The 19,889-nt window shown below is 37.0% G+C and overlaps 1 protein-coding gene across 2 annotated transcripts in view; it reads right to left on the bottom strand.

The window, feature by feature from the left end:
- Nucleotides 1–10,458, bottom strand: part of LOC122567590 (myosin-I heavy chain) — a 49,625-nt gene extending 39,167 nt beyond the window's left edge. For both annotated transcript variants that reach the window (XM_043726286.1, XM_043726287.1), the window contains exons 1-2: nucleotides 10,144–10,458; nucleotides 1,108–1,214 (exon numbers count right to left, since the gene is read on the bottom strand). In XM_043726286.1, coding sequence (XP_043582221.1) covers nucleotides 1,108–1,214; nucleotides 10,144–10,168 — 132 coding nt within the window. In that variant the 5' untranslated portion in view covers nucleotides 10,169–10,458. The remainder of the gene's footprint in view (nucleotides 1–1,107; nucleotides 1,215–10,143) is intronic.
- Between the last annotated feature and the right edge of the window lie 9,431 nt (nucleotides 10,459–19,889).

The following is a 19,889-nucleotide window of genomic DNA, read 5'->3' as shown; positions in this document are numbered from 1 at the left end:
GCATAGAGATGTGACAGAGATAGCTTTGTCTTGGACTTTTTACGTCTTTGTAGGTTTGCAGGAATTTTTCAGTTTCTTTTGATTTGAGAACGTCCGAGAGATATGGAAACTCTAGAAGTAGGTATACGTAGTTTATTTCGTCGAGAAGTTTAGCAAGTTCGAGATGTTTAGGAATTTTGGCGGATCGAAAGGAACTTAAGGGTCTGGGGAAAGGTACGGGCAGTTGGAAAATGTGTATTGGTAATTGAGGAGGAGTATTGGAAGTTTCAGATATCCCGGAATTTCGGTGAATTTGGAAGAGTTTATGAGATTGATCTATAGTACAATCGTAGATTTGAAATTATTCTTTAACAGTATTTTTGGATGTTTCACTTAGTTCCTCGGTATTTATATTAATACGAATAATATTTAAATTTTTACTCTTGATCTTGATAAATTTAATATTACACTTTAACGCAGTCCTAAAGTATCTGACATTGCACTCTGGCATTATTCTAAAAAATTTTACATTATTCTCTAATGTGCTAGCTTTTCATCAGCTCCAAACGTCCTTTCACTTAGAGGCTAAAAATTGTTAAAAATTTCAATATGAAATACCATAGTTCCAATGCCGCAGTACTGTTGAGAAAGAGGAGGAGCAGAAGGAACTCGAGAGAGAGTTATACGTAGGAATGCGCGAAGAATTCTAACTCCAGGCCATACTAACGTACGAATTACGAAATGAACGGACGTCCGTTCACTGTTTTTTGCGAAACTCTCGGACGAACAGAACAAGACGGTTCACACGTGGTCTAGCATTTTTATGAGATCATATTCATATGGAAGATGTTGCAATCGTACTCCAGTCAATTTCTAATTTAATCGCTGATTTAACGTCATAAAAAAGTACTAAAAAATACCCTATCTGATAAATTTCAAAATTAAAGATGTATGCGAATTTTTGGAAAAAGTTACGGTATAAAGAGATATGCATTTGTGTATAGAAAATATGTAAAAATAAAACCAATTAAGATATGTTTAAGATGAAAAAACAATAAGATAATTCTTACCTAATACCTATAAGTATAAGAATTAATTTTAATTAGTTAAAGTTCGATCAAAGGATACATATATCTGGTCCCTCTTATACCGGACTTGGAGATTTCGATTAATTCCCGTTTCATCGATGTCACTGATGACTGTCATATCCGGGACACCCAACTCAGGGCTGGAGCCTGAAACAAAAAAAAGAAAGAAAATTTCCTTTATATTTAAGAACTCAATTCAGCGAGGTGATGTTAGCTTTTCCAAGCTGTCGGTCATCCGAGCTCCGCCGACCACTTAACACTGATCTCGTTCGTTTGGAAGGAGCGCGATATGGAAACCTGGTAAATTCCCTGACCACCTGTTGTTCTGTTCGGACAATATTGTACGTGACGATTCCTTGGTGCCAGCAGTGGTCAATTTTCAACGCGATTCAACGTGTTCATAGAAAAGCCACTATAATATTGGACGAAACACAAACACGACTACATACGTGATTTTCTAACTTATTCTATTATTTATTTTGTCACAGGTTATCCACAAGATACACATTTTATAATGTTCAGTACATTATCAAATATTTCCCTTCGTAATAATTGATTAACACATTACCAGTAATGGGTTAAATTTTATTATCATAAGGAATTGTACTGCTCGATGAAATAATAAATTTTGTAATTAGAGAAAAAATAATATATAAAAATATTCTAAATATAAAAGAATAGTAGAGAAAAATATTTTAAATATAAAAAAATAATATTTTATCAACTATGTATAATAATTTTCCTAGTCTTCTGTCCGTTTTAATATCCAAAGAAATCTCCATTTCAAACCCGTTAGCATTAATTAAAACGTACATAATACACATGTGATACACGTACGTACATATTTCCTCGCGTAATTCTGTTCGAAGAATTCAATGGAATCAGTGTTACGGGGTTTCAAGGAAAGATTCCAGCTGTTTGATCGCAATCACAATTTAATTAACGTGCCCTCACGATGACGAACCAAGTGAGGGATCGTGCACACAGTGCTTACCCCAAACGCGGTGATCTCTGATCTAACTGCTGCGGTTTGTCTTCTTTCCCCGGTTCATTAACCAATCCTTTGTATATGACCTATGTACATTCGCGAGTTTTTTTCCCCTTTTCACCCCGCTGCGGTTTATCGCCGGGGAAACACTGCGGAAACGATGGAATTAACCTTTACACCGCGACAGTCGAGTATAATTGAACGCTTCTGCATTTCTGTTCATTGCAGTATTCATTAATCTTTCTACGTTCCTCCATTCATTTTCCATCGAATCGTATTTTTCCACGATTTAAAATCTTCATTATTCACATCGTATATTCACGTCATAATTTGGGATATATATTTTTCTATAGTTAGGAAATTTCTTAAGTTTAAGAAAAAAAGAAAGAATTACGTTGTTTAGTTAGAAGTATTACTCACATCGCATATTCATCATAGTTGGAAATATTTATTTTTCTACAATTCGAATATTTCTTAAGGTTTAGAAAAATAAGAAAGAATTATTGTTAATACGTATTCATGAATAATATCAAATACTGTTGCATTTTTAAATACTTCTTTCAATTTGATCAGATATGTTTTTAAGAAATCAAAAAAAATATCTAGTCTCATCCGGTCAGAGCATCATCTCCAATCATCGCGGCGAACCACGTGCTCGCGGTACGCAGGTGCCACAGCAGCAGCAGCAGCAGCAGCAACAGCAGCATATATGCACCTGCGAATATGTTGCACCTGCACGTCAGCTGCCATGGTCCTATTTCTCCAAGGTCGTATATCACGTGACTCTTTGTGGACCGTCTTGCTAACTATCGCGAAATTTGATACTTCATCCCGCAGTTTGAGACCCGTTTGACAATTTCTGACAATTTTTCTCTTTGCCACCTTTGATCATTTATTATAATCTTATATGTATACCAAACGATAAAACAAATTGAATAAAATGCTACAAATAAAAATGACAAAAAGTATATACCTTAATATTTTGATCTTAAATAATTATATAAAAGGAACCATATAATATCACAAAATAAAAACTGCCGAAAACTTAACATTTCATAAAAAGCGATTCGCTTTTGATGCAAGAAAGTTTGAAAAAAGTAAATGAGAATCTACGCGATGTACACAGCTCGGATTTAAACGTAATCCCACTCATAAAGCGGTCGACCCAGTCGACGTTTCCGAGATTAAGCCGTGTTTGCAAGAAAAGAGTATCGCTTGACGTAACGACCCTCGCGCGAACTCGAGGATCATTGCAACGGTCTTGTATTAAATTTCTATGGCTCGCGAATGGTAGTCCGACTAACGTTCGTCCCGTTTATTTCCATGAAATAAATCGCTTGTGCTCCTTCGCTCTCCTATATTTCCTTCCTCGCGCTTTGGAAACGGCGATTCCTTATCAGAACTGCCATCCGTTTCCCGGAGTTGACGAAGGTCCTCTGGCCATACTATTTAAATAGGAATGCAGCCAGAAACGATTCATGGCCGTACGTGACTGTCTTCGTAGATGGCGCGCGTGATTGTCATTCGATCGCGTGTCATTTGACTGGATTAGTTAACCCAGACTTTGTCAGTGATTTAGGCAAAACACGAACGATGCCAAGATAACATCCCGAGACACTTGTGCAGGTGCTAAGATTGATGAATTTTTCGCTAGCCGTTTAACGAGTACACCGAGTTCGCATCTTTCATGGTCGCTGCAAGTGCAGTAATTTACCGTGCAAGATACATTTAATCCATATCAGTGGAGAACTGATAAATCTACTGTTTGCCTTTTTCTTATTTGCCTTTACAAGGGCTCAATATCAGAGGGATTATACTGCATGATTCAATTTATTGATATTATGACTTATCACGGTTATATATGTAGATGTTATTAATAAATTCTGTAATTGTAGGTTATCTGACAGTAGTAGTTATCTTATAAAGGTAGTCCCTAGAGATTCCATTGGATGATTTAGTGTCTGATAGCCATAAAAAAGGAATAAAATTGAAATTCAAGCACGTTGTGGTTCACGTGACGCAGAAAAGATTGATCTAATATGCATTATGGTAGTAGTGGCGTACGGTGGAAATGAGCACGAATATAATTTACGGGAAAGGGAGACGTAACACGCGGCTAGAATATTCTAATGTAAAAGGAAGGACACGGAGAGGGTGGCATATTTATCAGTCTAGCATAATTATTCATCTCGCTCCTATCTACTTCGAATAACGAATGAAATCTAAAAGCTACGATCATCTCTTACTCAATTCCTTTGATCACAAAACTGGAGAAGAATAAAGTCAACAAAATAAATATACCTGAAGAATATAGATTTTCTGAAACGAGAATATAACGAGAATGAAAAATAGATTTTTATATTCCTTTCTTATAAATCGTAAAATGTATTGGGTTTCGTAGAATCCTTGTTCTCGCGTATCACTGTAAACGAACTCTATATTACGAAACAAACATGGCGTCCGTCATGTAAGCGATACATATCGATAAACATACTGCTACTAACATAAATAAAAACATTTGCAATGAAATCGTGTACAAGTTTCAAGGAACGATTTTACGAGCTACTTACAACTGTACATATAAAAATCGAAAGGAGAACGTAATAAAATCGAACAAACGAAATTGCTTTCGAGAGCTATGCGATGTTATTATCCGGAGATACAAGATGATTTTAACGAGCAACTTCACAAGATATGTCCTTTTTATATTCAATTAGAAACGATCGAATTCGTTTGGTAATTGCAGTTTCCTTCATCACATATTTACGTTTCTCCGTAGGAGCCAGACTTATTTAATTTTCTTCTTTCGTTTCTCCGCTTGTCCTTCTCGCTGTGTGTCTCCCTTTTATGGTGCGCCACCTTCAAGGAACTTCATACTGTCGATCGAGGCCGAAACTTTCGTGCAACGATCCAACAGTATAGTTCTCGAGGAGTTCCCAGGCAGGTCGATGACACGCAACAACGGGAGGAAATAATTAACTCACTGCATTATCATATTCAGAACATCGGTGGTATATTAACCTGGCCGAAAACCGTTCAGTCTTGCCCAACGTATACTTCTTACTTTCTATATATCGCTACTTGGCATCGATAGACGTATAGCTCAAAAAATGTCAAATGAGTCATTTCAACGACATTATAAGGCTGACTTAAGACAAGATATGCCACTATTCATGAAAGCAGCCTTCCGCTTGCAGAGTTACAAAACAACTGAAGATGAGCCGGTGTTGTTGAAAAACTAAGGCCAGGTTGATAGCGGCATACGTAATAAGTTAGCTCTCTGACGCAAAACTGATGAAATTATAAATATATTGTTTTACATGATAAAAATAGAAACATAATATAGATTCAACAACTTTTATTCGATGAAAGCAAATTTGAAATTTTTTTAGTTGTCACTATCGTTGCCATGCAACGACATGTAAAATTAATCTCATCCTTTATTAATTGTGATATACCACGGGATTTCAATTATTCTTAAAATCGATTTGATCGAAGCAAAGGATATAGCATTGAATTTTGCGATTCAATTGTACAATGTCTAATGTATTTTCTTTATTCAACTAAAGACGTTTTCTTTTTATCATCATTATTATTATCATAGATTATTTGGTTATAATAAGAAAAGGTTGCGACTTAAAATAATTGTGAAGCTGATATAAAAGATTCATGATGATTAATAGATTAGATTTTTAATGCAAAAATGTATATAATATCAAAAATGTGGTACTCGATGCAATATTTAATAAGTAAAATAAATCTCTAAGTTCCATTTCATGTGATTCATTGACCAAATTGATTATTGTATTTGTTAAATAAACATTGTTCTAGGATGATTACAAAACTATTACTCTAAAGAAAAAGGCCTCGTATACAAAATTTTACAACATAAATCATAATTGTTTATAATCGAAAAATCATATCAAAAGGTGTTCCATAATTTTTTTGCTTTCCATATCTAAAATATCAAACAAATACAAGGCTGTATTAAATATTTCAACACTAAATGTCAATACATTTTGAAGGATTGTGATTTTGCGTTTTCGAGTAAAATATATATTTTGACGTTTATATCCGGTGATTCATTGGGAGAGCACGAAATTCCGAGGAAACCTGCTTTTACCAAGATACTGTCGTGACTCACTCGTTCGAGATGTCCACGATATACCTGTGCACACTGTAAAAGTTTCTCAAACGGACTACATATTTGAGTCACTGTTGATCGAATTTCGGAGAACCTACGTATTCTAGGAGTTATTGCTCCTAAGCTATTAGAAACGCTGGGGGAAATTTATACCAGATATCTCCTGTTAATTTCACCAAAGAGATCTCTCTGTTTGATCGATCGATTAGTTCGATGACACACATAGTACGTGAAGTTGGTTTCTTAGAAGAATGCGTTGCAACTATCTATGGTATCATAGTCAACTGATTCTTTATCAATTAACCTCCAACCTTTTAATATTGTATCACGCTCGTGACATCAATTGCAGTTACGATTTAATAAAGACAGATTACTTATGCAACAAAAGGTTTGACTTAAACCCAGAATTTGATATCCATTCCTCGGATGGAGGAGTTTTAGACACAGTGAGAAACAAAAGCATTCGTACAGTAGGAATGAAATTTTATTTCTATGTTATTAAATATGTATACACAAATATATTTAATTGCATATTACACACAACTATAGCAATAAATGTAAACAAAGGCTAATTACATTTATTACCGTAAGTATCTATGTATAATGTACAGTCACATATATTTGAATGTACATATTTAATAATATAGAAAATACTGCTCCTTTTATTTCTACATTTCAACCCTATTAATGTTTCAGTCTCTTACTGTATACATTATGTGTTACGTTTAAATATTTTACTAATAGAAGAATTGTAAGAGGTTAGGAATACATTATGAATGTGTAAATGTATACACTGTTAACCAGCGAAAATGAAACGTATGAATAGAACAAGTTGAGACAAAGGATGAATCTCTATTTTAGGTATTTCGGTAAAATACGCTTAAACAAGTATTCTGATAAAAATGCGTCGCGCGTACAAAGCAAATGCCATCATCCAATTAGTCGTCCTGCGACTTCCAATGCTCATAAAAGACAAGAGGAGTTTTGCCTGGATATTCGTTCGAGTTTCGCTTCTCGCGGTTTTTCATTTTACAACTCGAGATTATCAAGGAGACGGATTTCAGTTCCAACTCGTATTATTCTACGAAAGAATTTTTTTTCATTCTCTAGAGATTTTTAATTCTCTAGAGTCCTTAAGATAAAGAAATGTACAACTAGTGTAACATAGTATTAATTTCCCTTGGTCTCGACTCACTAGAGGCATTGTATCCTCGATCGGAAGTAACATGTATACACACGTGTATGTGTCCCGTAAGTGGTTTTATCATACGCGACATGATAACTCAGGCCCTCGCTAATATACACACATATTGTACACACCAAACTGCCGTGAATGCTGATTGTGTACGAACGGCGAGATTGTATTGCCTGCTCTGCACAGAACTGGATCGCGTGTCACAAAAAAAGGTCGTTTTTATGTGAGACATTTTACGAGCCCCCAACGATCTCAGTGATCTTTCGTTAGAAAGAAACATACTCTCAACATCTGGCATTCCTTTGTTCTAGGTACATGATAAAAACAATATTTATTTTGACCAATTGTAAGTATTACTTCTAGTAGCTAATATAAGGTAAAAAATAATAAGATAAATTAAAGAATTGCGTGTGCAATAGTTCCTCATATTTAACAAACGTTTGAATTGAAATTTTACCACGTAACGATACTTCAATTTTACATCATAAATTATGAATTTTATGAAACTTGTAGGAACAAAAATTGACAGACTTTCCTGATTGAGAAATGTGTAATGAAATTCTACCGCACAAACAGATGACAATATTTTTATTTTAAATTAGTATAGATTATAAATTCTATAAAACTAAGTTGGTACTAAAATTATAGAGACTAATTTAGTGACATCGAAACTCAGTTTCCGTAAAATTGAGTAACGGAAGTAACAAGTAGAAAGGCTGATTCGAAAGTGCAGAGGAACGTGCAACCTTTATCGACCTGCACGATAGAAGAATTCAAAAGAAACGACGTGGAAGATGGAAATCCCTGGACGTATCACTGCACTGCAGGTGTACATAGTATATGGAAGAAGGAAGGCCTGATGGATTTAGAGCGGAAGAATCATCGCATACCGTAGAACGTCTCCTTCGTTAATCGAGCTTCCGTGAAAAATTACTAGTGACATTTACACCTACCGTGTGTGACAAACAGATGCTAAAGGTAAACCAGAATTATATCGAAGATTATTGCGTGGTAAGAAGCCAAGAAATATCGCAATGTAAATTTAAAGGGTTGTGGAATACCAGTACAAATGGATTACCAATCACGAACGATAGGAATAAAATTAGACTTCCATTCACTTCATTTCACTTCATTGAATGTATTTTTATTACCTCTATATATAAATGGAATAAAATAAAATGTATAATCAAAGACGAGATTCTATAATAGTCATAAAAAATTATAATGAAATTTAAATTTCATTAAAAATATTCTAAATATAAAGAACTGTCAATTTTAATGTCTATAAATTTCATAGAATTTACCGCCTATAGTTTAAAATTAAATAAAGAGTATTCATTTGAATAAAACCTATTACATATATTATAAAAATCTAGAAAATTATTATTGACAACTGCATCCTGACAGTAGAAGTACCAAGGTATAAAATTTGTAGCAGATAAATTAAAATGAAAGTGAATCTATAAAATTTCTACGAAAAATAACGAATTCATTATATGGACAACTACAATGTTGTAGTTCTAGCATTAAAAACACGTTACGGTCAACCATCTTGGGAAACGTGCAGAATGGTGTTCAGCCAATTTTTTCTCTTTGCTTTCGTCCCCTCAATTTCATGGAGAAAAACATGCGTGTTCAGAAGGGCACGCGCGAGTAAGATTACGCCAAGTGTCGATCGATGGGACATCGAACGAACGGTTTAAAAGCCACCACGAACTTGACATCGGCCTCACGCAAGCTCCAGAGCTTATCCCCCAGAACAATCGGTCAATGCTACTCCACCCAGACTTGACAAGCTTTACTTAAAAAAGTGATCAAACTATAAACTACTTTGGAGCCTCATATCTAGTTAGTAGTTATATTCACATATAATTATATTATAACATACAAATTTTCTGTGTACAAATTTATGCCTTAAAAATACCACAGTTTATGATTATAAATTATCGAGATTTTACTTTCACCGAACACCTTTTGAATAATGGATGAAAAACAAGGAAAAGGTCTTACAGTGTTTGAGTATTCTTAGTTGTATAAAAATGTCACAGAACCGTGTCACGAACTATAAAAGTATCATAATAATAGACAAGTGATTTGACTCTGTTCCTACTAATGCATACATGTCTATATCACGTAGAAAAATATATTCATATGTGTATTTCTTGCCCACATAATTTGAACGAATTTTGTTCGAACTTTGTTTTATATGTCAGGTTATAATTCGTATATAAATATGTATGCATATAATATTTGTATGTATGTAAGTGTGTACGTATATATTTAAATAAAATTCGATTGAACAGAACAAAGATCTTCCGATGTCAGTCTATATTTGAAGTTTCGTGATGAAAAACGACGTTTTGTTGACAGAACGTCGAACTTCTGTGATTCTTGTGGAGAAATCAAAAGATACGATTCTATTAAATTTTACATGTTTGCACGCAAAACTGTATTACCTTCTAATTTCTTTGGTCTCTATCGTGGAAGAAGTGTGATCTATCATGTAATACAACCTTACAAGTGTACCATTATTCCTATTATTATTATTATTACTATTATAGAGCTGCACCACCCACCATGCACCGTATTGGTGCACCATGGATATTACGTGTGCACGTTTTCACCTCTAGGGTACGCAACGATTCCGAGACTTGTATTATCCTGCTTTATCAGATCGAAAATTCGCAGGAAACGTAGTTATATACTAGAAACAAAACGTGTGGTTGAAAGGGACGGTTAGGAAACTTACCCTGTGTGAAGTGCTTAGCAACCATGATGTGCGTGGTTCACGGCTCAGAACATTATTCTCCACCCCCTCGAACGAAGCTGCTACAGGGTAACGATATATCCGGCAAGGAAAACCTTCACTTTTCACGCACGCGGTAACGAGCGTCGACGAAACGTATTCTCTGTCAAAATCACATGTTCGCGAACTGTCTGTCGTTCGTTCATGTACTAGGGTGTACATGCAATTGGTGTTCTGTGTGCAATTTAAGACACAACTAAACAGGCACGAGGGACGACACACATGCTCGACAGTTGCCACCCGACTGATACCTCGGCTTCGTTTTTCAAATGAACTAACCCTGACTCGCCGCGCCACCATGCTGCGTCCCAGGCCTGTCCTCCTGCACTGCTTTGACGATCGAAAGTCACTTCTCTACATTATCGGTGATATCGCAGCTGTTAGTTCGGGAGAAAGCTACGTGGCAGCACATATTCAGATACAGTATTCGTGCTCCACTTTATCGAGGTAGTCAAAAATAAATTTTCAAAAGAATTTTGATAAAATGAGTAATCAATAATTGCATACATACTTTATATATGGATTATATCTGGATTAGGTTATATATATATTTTTTATTACATGGATATATACTTTGACAAATAAAAATTCAATCATTTTTGTATTTTGTGAATACAAAAATGTATTGTATATATCAATCTGTATTTTCTACCGTATATTGCTAATCCAACTACTTCTGTTCGATCAAGTGCAATTTTTCCGGCTTCCCTAATATCACTGACCAAGGACAGGATAGGCATGACATTACATGGTACTTTGTGTCTTACGTTCTTGCATATCGATTTCAAATAAAATCAGAATGTTTCTTAAGCCACTCGATGCGATGATATCTTGTAATTAAAATATGAATATGTGTAATAATTGTTCAACCTAACACAAAATTAAATGAAGTGTTTTATATTGTAAGATAAACTTCAAGAAATATGATAACAACTTTTTAAATTTTTGAACATGATATTTTACCCAAAAAGAACTACAAAAACGAAAGCCAGTACGGCTTCCGGCAGGGACGCTCGACGATTGACGCGGTCAGACGCGTGCGGCCACTCACGGAGGACATGGTTTCCCGGGACGGCGTGACATTGGCGGTGTCTCTGGACATCGTCAACGCGTTCAACTCCATGCCGTGGGATATGATAGTGGCGGCCCTGGAACATTTCGAGGTTCCCAGCTACCTCGTTCGGCTGATCCACGCTTACCTCGACGACAGGTGGGTATGTTACGCCAGCAGGGAGGGGGAGGAAAGGCGGCCCATCGAACGCGGCGTTTCGCAGAGCTCGGTGTTGGGACCGATCCTGTGGATCATCGCGTACGACGAGCTACTGCGCTGCCCGCTGCCTCCGGTCGCGGCCATGGTGTGCTACGCGGACGACACCCTGGTCTTGGTCGGAGGTCGCGGGTGGCACGAGACGTTGTGCATCGGCGAAGTCGCAACGGCCTGCGCGATTCGTGCTGTGCGCGGACTGGGCCTGAGGGTCTCCCCTGCGAAGTCGGAAGCCATCTGGTTTTACGACAAAAACAGGCGTGGGACTCCTCCGCCCGGTCTGAGCATAAGCATGGCGAGCAAAACCGCCGGGGTGGGATCGCGGATGAAATACCTGGGTTTCGTCATCGACAGTCAGTGGACGTTCGACTCCCTGATTCCGAAGGTGTCGGCGACTGCCAACACCTTGTGCAGCCTGCTGCCGAACATCGGCGTGGCGGGAGTCGCGGTGCGCCCACTATACGAGGGCGTCGTTCGGTCCCAAGTGATGTACGAGGCCCCGATATGGGCGGACGATCTGATGGCGAGTCGTCGCAGCATCTTGCTCCTCAGGAGGTTGCACAGGGTGACCGCCATCAGAACCGACAGGGGATACCGAACGGTGTCCCACGCGTCCGCGACCGTTCTGGCCGCGTCTCTGCCATGGGAGCTTCGGGTATTGGCACTCAAGAGGAGATACACCCACATGAGAGCGCTGAACCCGGCAGAGGACTCGGCCGTGCAGGCGGCTCCAAACGACCTAGGAACCGCCGAGGAGGACGCGTATGACCAGTGGCGATCCCAGCTGATCAAGGAGGGAGGCGAACATCGAGGCGCGGAGGCGGTCCTCCCAAATCGGGAAACATGAAGAAGCCGCCGCGGCCTCCCGCTCACCTACAGGATGACCCAGGTGCTCACGTGACACGGCATGTTCGGCGAGTACCTGATGAAAATCGGACGGGAGACGACGGACATCTGTCACCACTGCGGGGAAGATAGGGACATGGCGCAGCACACGCTGGAATTTTGTCCGGCGTGGGAGCTGTCCCGCTACACCCTGCGTCTCGTCATAGGCGAGAGATTGACTCCCTCGGCGATCGTAGAGGCGATGCTGAGCGGGCCGCAGGAATACGAGGCTGTCTGCCTCTTCTGCGAGCGAGTTATGCTCGCAAAGGAGCGGGCAGAAAGGGAGAGAAAGAGAAACTCTCACCCTTGTAGGATAACGCGGTGGAGGGTGATGGCGACCCAGAGCCGCTCCACCGCCGTCCCAACGAGCCGCGACTAGAAGGCGAGATGGCGCTAAGAGCAATGGGCCCCCTAACACCAAATTCAACAGTTAGGGGAATTTTTAGGACTGGCTCAATCAAAAGGACGCGGGAGGGGGGTGTAACGGAAAGATAATTCGTAAGAGGTCCTCGAAGCACTCCTGTCACACGCGTAGGATAGTCATCGTGGAGTTTTAGTCGGTAAGAGTCCGACACTACTCTGCTGTTGCCGATTATTAGCAGCAGCAGAGTGTCCATGGTGATTTCTCCACGTGCAAAAAAAAAGGTGAGATCAAGTACAAGTAGATACGTTGATGTTGTTCGAACGTAGTAGAAGCCGTCCGAAATGTTGATTGATCCGTTGATGACTTGGCAGCTGTCGACTTGATACCGGAGTATTGACTGAACTAATGTCGTAGAAACAGTTTAGTTGACTCTCCTAGTGTAGTAGAAGAAGTAGTTGACTATCTTGGTGTAGTAGAAGAAGTGAAGTCCGTTCTCGTGTTATTACGGAGAAAAGCTCGGTATTGGTGTGCCTTTTGAACTAAGAACGCTGATTCGTTGTTCACACTTTTCATTAGGAAAGTGAGAGTAACGATGCGCGATGCCTATTGGATATAGCCAACGTTAACAACTGAAAATAGGAGAAGGAAGTCTCCTGTCAACGTGGCTTATGGGTGTCATTATTTATGGGAAAAATCTGCTCTTCCGTCAAACAAATAATCCGCTTTCTCCCTAATTTGTAAGACCGTGCAATAAACCTAAGGACTGTTTCAAGGATCATCCATAAACCGAAAGTACTTGCAGTATTAGAGTTTAAGTTAAGAAGGTTCTGTTTATGGCGATTCCTTAGGTTTATTGAGGCTCTGCATAATGGCACGCAGAGCCTTGACGGTCAGACAATTTTATTTTATTTTTTAGAAAAATTTAAAGATTTGTTTATGGGAATCCTAATCCTAAAAAACCAAAAAAAAAAAAATTAGATTATTGTACATTTTTCTTCTCGATGAACTAAAGAAAAGGCAGAAGGTAGTGTGAAATTAAAAATTTTGACGGGTTTAAAGAAAAAATGTGTTTTTTAAAAAGAAAAAAGAAACCTCAAGGTGCTATAACAATTATATAAATAAACTTTTTGAAGAACTTTCTTAGTTCATCGAGAAGAAGAATATATAATAATTTAATCCTTTTTTAAACCTAACCCCTTAACACAAATCTAACTAGAAAACTAATTAAAACAATACTAATTTTTAAAACAAAAATAAAATAAATATCTATACATAAAGAAAATGCTACTTGAAATATTGTGCTATTACAGACTGCAATACTACAAAATTAATGAAACGTTAACATTTCTTAATCCAACTTTAAATGAGAGAAGGAACTTTAGAAGAAATAAGAAAAGCTTTAATATGTATTACTCTCTAAGAAATTCTAACAATTTATAATCAAAATTGCTAAACACAATCGCCATGTCGTAATTCGCAACACTAAAATAAACACGATTATCATTATTTCACAACTTTAATTCAAACCGTAAACAGTCCCCCGCCACACTAATAAAAAGTCTTTTCGAAACTTTTCCGCGATTCTAATTCAAACCGTAATTAATCTCTTGCAATACTAATAAAGAAGACATATTTTGCCCAATATAGTAGTGGGCTGACATATATGTATCAGTCGAAAAATGTCCCTCTAATTTTTCGAAGCTTTCCTCGAAATTAAATTATAATTTGCACAAAAAAAGACTAAGATATTAAAACAAATGTATAAAAAGAATAAATTATATCAAAGTAATGCAATAATTAAGGTCAAATTGCTTTTGCAAGCTCATTGTACATTTTTTTTTTTTTTTTTTTATATTGTTTATTTTTAATTTTACAATTTGTCCAGTGGGACATTAGGTAAAATGTTATAACATATGATTGAATAGCATGTGGATGGTTACCCCCAGCTGGGTGCCATCTTCGCGTTTTTTAGTTTATATCCTTTATGAGATCAGCTGGGTGTTTCCTTTTTAGTCTTCTTTCTATTCTTGCGTTGATCGTTTCCGTAGCCAGCCTGTTTGGGTGTGTTGTTATTCTTTCTCTGTACCTTTCCGCGTATCTGGTGATCTCCTCCTTGACCGTTGGTATTCCCAGGTCCTTCCGTATATNGCTCATTGTACATGTGTAGATGTTTATGTGTAGAGGATAGTTGGTACGTGAGGTTTAAAGGACGAAATTGCTCGTTGTTGAAACCGTCGAATATATTTAAAATAATAAATTAATGTACAGCCTGCATACGTGAGTCGTTAGTACAAAGCATAAATCGCAAAATAAAATCGCGGATAAATACTCGTAAATGCTCGTCGCATTACTCGGTAGATACTCGTAGATATTGTAGATACTGTTAGATATTCGTGGTACTCGGAGATATTGTCACGCTCGCGATCGCGTCCGTTTATTTGTATTGGTCGGGGGGAAAGTCGGAAAATTCAAATTCGTTTTCGTTCGACGATTGCATGTAGCGGCGACATTGTTTTGCCCGGAGTTTATTTGTCGTTATGTTTCATGCCGTCAAGGCTGTATCAATGCCCCGATGCAAAACAACAACATGAGTCGCTCTCGATTCGCGTCGTCCTTTGACTCCTGCGCCGCTACCAGCAAATGTAACAACTAAAAGACTGATTGAAGAAAAATAGATAATCTAACAATAGATTATAACAAATTATAACAAATAATTGAATACCTTACGTATAAGGTACCAAAACGTATGTTTGTTGGACCAATCGCGGAGAGACGCGATCGCGAGGAGGCGCGTCAACGGTTACGATTCGAATAATTGACGCCACGAATAGATCGATCCTCTGATTTCTGTTAGGATAATAGGGGTGGTTGAGTGAGTATAACACTGCGCTTAACAGGTTATAATATATATTTCTAACAACTATATACAGAAGATATTTACGCTGTTGCGTAAGATATAAGAGAAGAAGATAAATGAATCCGAGATGTTGACTGCTCTGTAGTTGTAGATCCAGTCTCGAGATGTCGACTGATCTGTCGTTGTAGAACAAGTCTAGAGATATGGTGACTGTTTTGTAGTTGTAGCTCAAGCGAAGTCCAGTGACAATGCTGTTGCAAATGAAAACTCTTGTTCGGTGGTGATCGCCCCACCACTGCTCGCTTGCGGGTGGAATCCTGGGAAACATGGGAAAACTCACGTTTCCCTTATTTTTACCTGACAAAGCAATAACCATGAGGAACCTTTTGAATCGAAGATGTTTTAAGCCGCTTACGCCTCCATCGTAGAGACACCTCGGAGGAGTAACACAATGTGTATACACAAAGAGCCTTCTATCCACTCCGATTTTTGTCAGCAGAATCGGCAAGGAGTGGGGGAAGGCTCGTCGACAAGTCGATCGTACACAAGCAAGAATTGTCGAGGAAAGGATATGTTTACAACAGTTCGATATTATGTCCGAAGTGAAAAAAATAATACTTTAGATTGATACGCGGATATACGTATAGAAAGTAAACACGCGTAAGCTAACTGTAATTCAGGCGAAAAAAATTTAAAATAAAACATCACAAAATTATTATTACCATAAAATCGATCGATTATTGAACCAGATTTCGTTAATTTATAGTTCGATATATACAAGAAAAGGAAAGAAAGGACAGAAAATGAAAAAGAAAGTAAAATCGAGATAAGAAAGGAATTATCAAGAGAAAAGAAGAAAAGGAAGATGATCGAAGGGAGTAAAACATTCTAATTGTTTAATCGTTCGCGGAGAGACGCGATCCCTATTAATTCCCGTTATGATTTGATAATTGACGCCACGAATTGGTCAATCCCCTATTTCGGTTAGGATAATAGAGATGATTAAACTGATGATAACATTTAGTTAACAAATTAAAATATGCACTTTATTCCAACAACTTCGTAGATGTAAATAGTTACGCGTGGTGCGTATAGATGCATTCTCAGCGACTTGTAAATAGTAAGTTAAAACTGATGACTGATCAATAAATGGAAAACCAATCAAAAGATGGTGACTGATCTAAGTATGAAAAGCTAATCAAGATATTAACTGGTTAACAGATGAAAAACCAGTGAAGTTCGGTGACGATGCTGTTGTCACACGCTCAAGAAGGCCACCCGCTTAGAGACAGTAATCAGACAAATGAACCATCCTGCATGCACCAGCTATCGAAACAATAACCAAACAGTAACGGAATAGCCGCTTCTGAAATACATCCGACAATAACCCCTCCAACGGGACTATATAAAATAATATAAAATATAAAAACCCTCTTAAATTAGCGTTCGACACCTTATTCTGGTGTAACACTTTAAATCGTCACTCTGTTAGATTTATATAATAAAATTCCATTATCATATCTGAAGTTCAATTTCTTCACCTTATTCGCGAAACGTTCGAACTGCGACGCGAGGAGATCACCGGCAATCTATCGGTTTCGTGATTTCTTGTGTCTCCGACGTAACACTATCGCAGAGGAAAACTATAGATAGGTGTTGGTCATCCCACTAACGGTCGCTTGCAGATGGAAATGGCCATTGAACATGAGAAAAGCCCGACCTTTCCATTTTCTACCTGACTGAATAATAACCATAAGGAACGTCTGGACTTAAAAATATTTTATAACAATTGAGGGCCTTAACGGTAAAATAATAATGTTTCCTAAATATTACTACTTAAAAAGCGATACAAGTATTATTATTTCCGAATATTACTGTTTGAAAAATGATACCATTACATATATGGACGAGTACACAATTTTTTATTTACACACACACATACACACGTATAAGGCAACGAATAAGCTATTAACACAACCATATGACACCGTGGGACATTGGAAGATGTAAACCTTAGTATTAGTGTTATTTATGAAAGTACTTGATCGATATTTATCCACAGAAGCAAGTTTTAGTTGATCTATTTCTCTTTTTATTGGGCGTAATTTGTCTGTTTGACTTATCCATAAATTATATTACGATTTTCTGAGGCAGAAGTGTATCCAAGTACAACATTTTATAGTTCGTTTGCGATTATACCATAACTATCCTTTCTATATTTTATTTGTAATCTCATTGTAGACTTTAGTTTTAGTTAAAATCACTACTATATTGAATTGATAAGGTCGTACGTGACATGTAACACAAAACTGAAAAGGGGTCAGGTGAGCCCCAAAACATGGGACAGGAACAAATATTATATGTCATGTCTGTATCTCGTCTGTGCTAATATGTTTAATATGGTTTATATAGTATATAAGGGTTAACATAAAATACCATAGAATCTAGATTATAATAATATAGTGTAAATAAGATGCATGAATCGCAAAGGTCTAAGCTATAACAATAAATAAAAATGATACAGTACAGTTTTCCAATTAAAAACTGAGAAAAAATGATAAAAATGGTAAAATAGACAATGGTCAAAATGATGATGCAATCTTATTCATTACATAACACCAAATATTGAAATTCACTAGAATTCTCTATGAATATTTTTAGTTCTCAGTTTAAACGTTATAAGTGGCAACGTGGCTTTTCTTAGATTCGACTAAAGTTTATACAAAAGTATGAGTAATACAGATTCTAAAAATGTATCAATGAAATATATACGCAAACGAATTTGTTCAATATTCCAAAATCGATGCATATGTTTCTTGTGAGACTCGATTAAATTACGATTGTAACTAAGTGTACATTTAAGTATGTTGTATTTATTATATATATTGTAGAATTACAGTTTAATCTTCTAGAATGCTGTTGGCGTTGTAACATAGTGATAACAGATTTTTATTAATCACCCTTGCAACGCATGGAACAACGGTAAATTCTCCGATATATCGTTCTGAATTTATCTACGTACATTTTTTGTCATTCTTAAATGATATCGAGTTGTATGAATAACAATGATACGAGACGAGCAAGAATGGACAAGTGACGACCGTATGACGCCATATTTGGCTTCACGGGAAGTGTCTTTGCCTAAACAGTATCAGAGGATTGACACGTTTTTCTGTAGCAGTCAGTAGTCCCGTAACATGTACATAGGCACGGTTACGTCAGTCCAATCAGCTATGAATCATTATGCACAGATCATATCATATAACTATAACTCGTCTTTTCAAGGCTCCTGTTTTATGATCAAACCACGTTCCTTGATATCAAGTGCCGATTTTATAATTACCGCAAGAGAATTCAGTTGTACCCATCGTTAAATATAACCTTAAAATCTTTAATACAACTTCTAACATTTTTTAGAAAAAAATTATTTTAAACACTTACCCTTAATGTAGATTACCTAACGTAAGTACATATATAACTATATAAGTATATAAATATAAAAGGTGTATAAGTTTGAAGCTTTCTTCTAATAAAAGAAATATGGAAATGATTACCTCGGTATCTGATTACTTACTTTAGAATTAAATCAATTGTCAAAATACAACTTAAAAAACTTAAAAAGATTCTTAAAAGATGTTGGAAAAGTTGTATCTCTTTACCTGTACAGCATTAGGAAAATTAAAATAATACATTTTTTTGTATCTAATAGTATGTATCTAATAGTATCTAAAATCTAGATAACAGAGAAATTCTTATTTTCTAATTTATTCATTCCTTAAAAAATTAGTTTGATTTGTGTATGTAATTACACGCGCATTGTACAGTCTATGAATAAAATGTATTTATAGAATCACGCATGCCTTTAACAATGAATCGAGTTCGTTTACACGCGTCCACCAAAAACTATCAATGATTTAACTACTTATATACATTTGGGAAAGCAACAGGCTCCGAATTTAGAATGGTGGACAACTACGACTAGGATAGGATCGCAACGAGAAGGGAAAAAGGAAATTTGTTTACACCGGCACGGCTGTTGCAGATCGGTGATTCTGCACAAGACAAATTACGCTCTGCGAGAGAGTTGCTGGACCCGTTTTCAGACAGGTAGTTAAATCGACACTGCAGGTCAACATGCGATGAATACTCTCTCACTCGCTCGGAAACAAAACGATTTTTCCTTTTACGAAGTTGTGCCAAGTTTTGAAAAGTCCGTTGACCTGCAATCCTACCTGTATACATACCTACGATATACCTGATATATGACCTGTATCTAACAGTTAACTAGGCATGATTTTGTTTCGTTAACTTGTAGTGAG

This window comes from Bombus pyrosoma, linkage group LG5 (assembly GCF_014825855.1).
Source record: "Bombus pyrosoma isolate SC7728 linkage group LG5, ASM1482585v1, whole genome shotgun sequence".
Classification (NCBI taxonomy): Eukaryota; Metazoa; Arthropoda; class Insecta; order Hymenoptera; family Apidae; genus Bombus; species Bombus pyrosoma.
The sequence above is the reverse complement of the archived record's forward strand: the minus strand, read 5'-3'. Positions and strand labels throughout refer to the sequence as shown.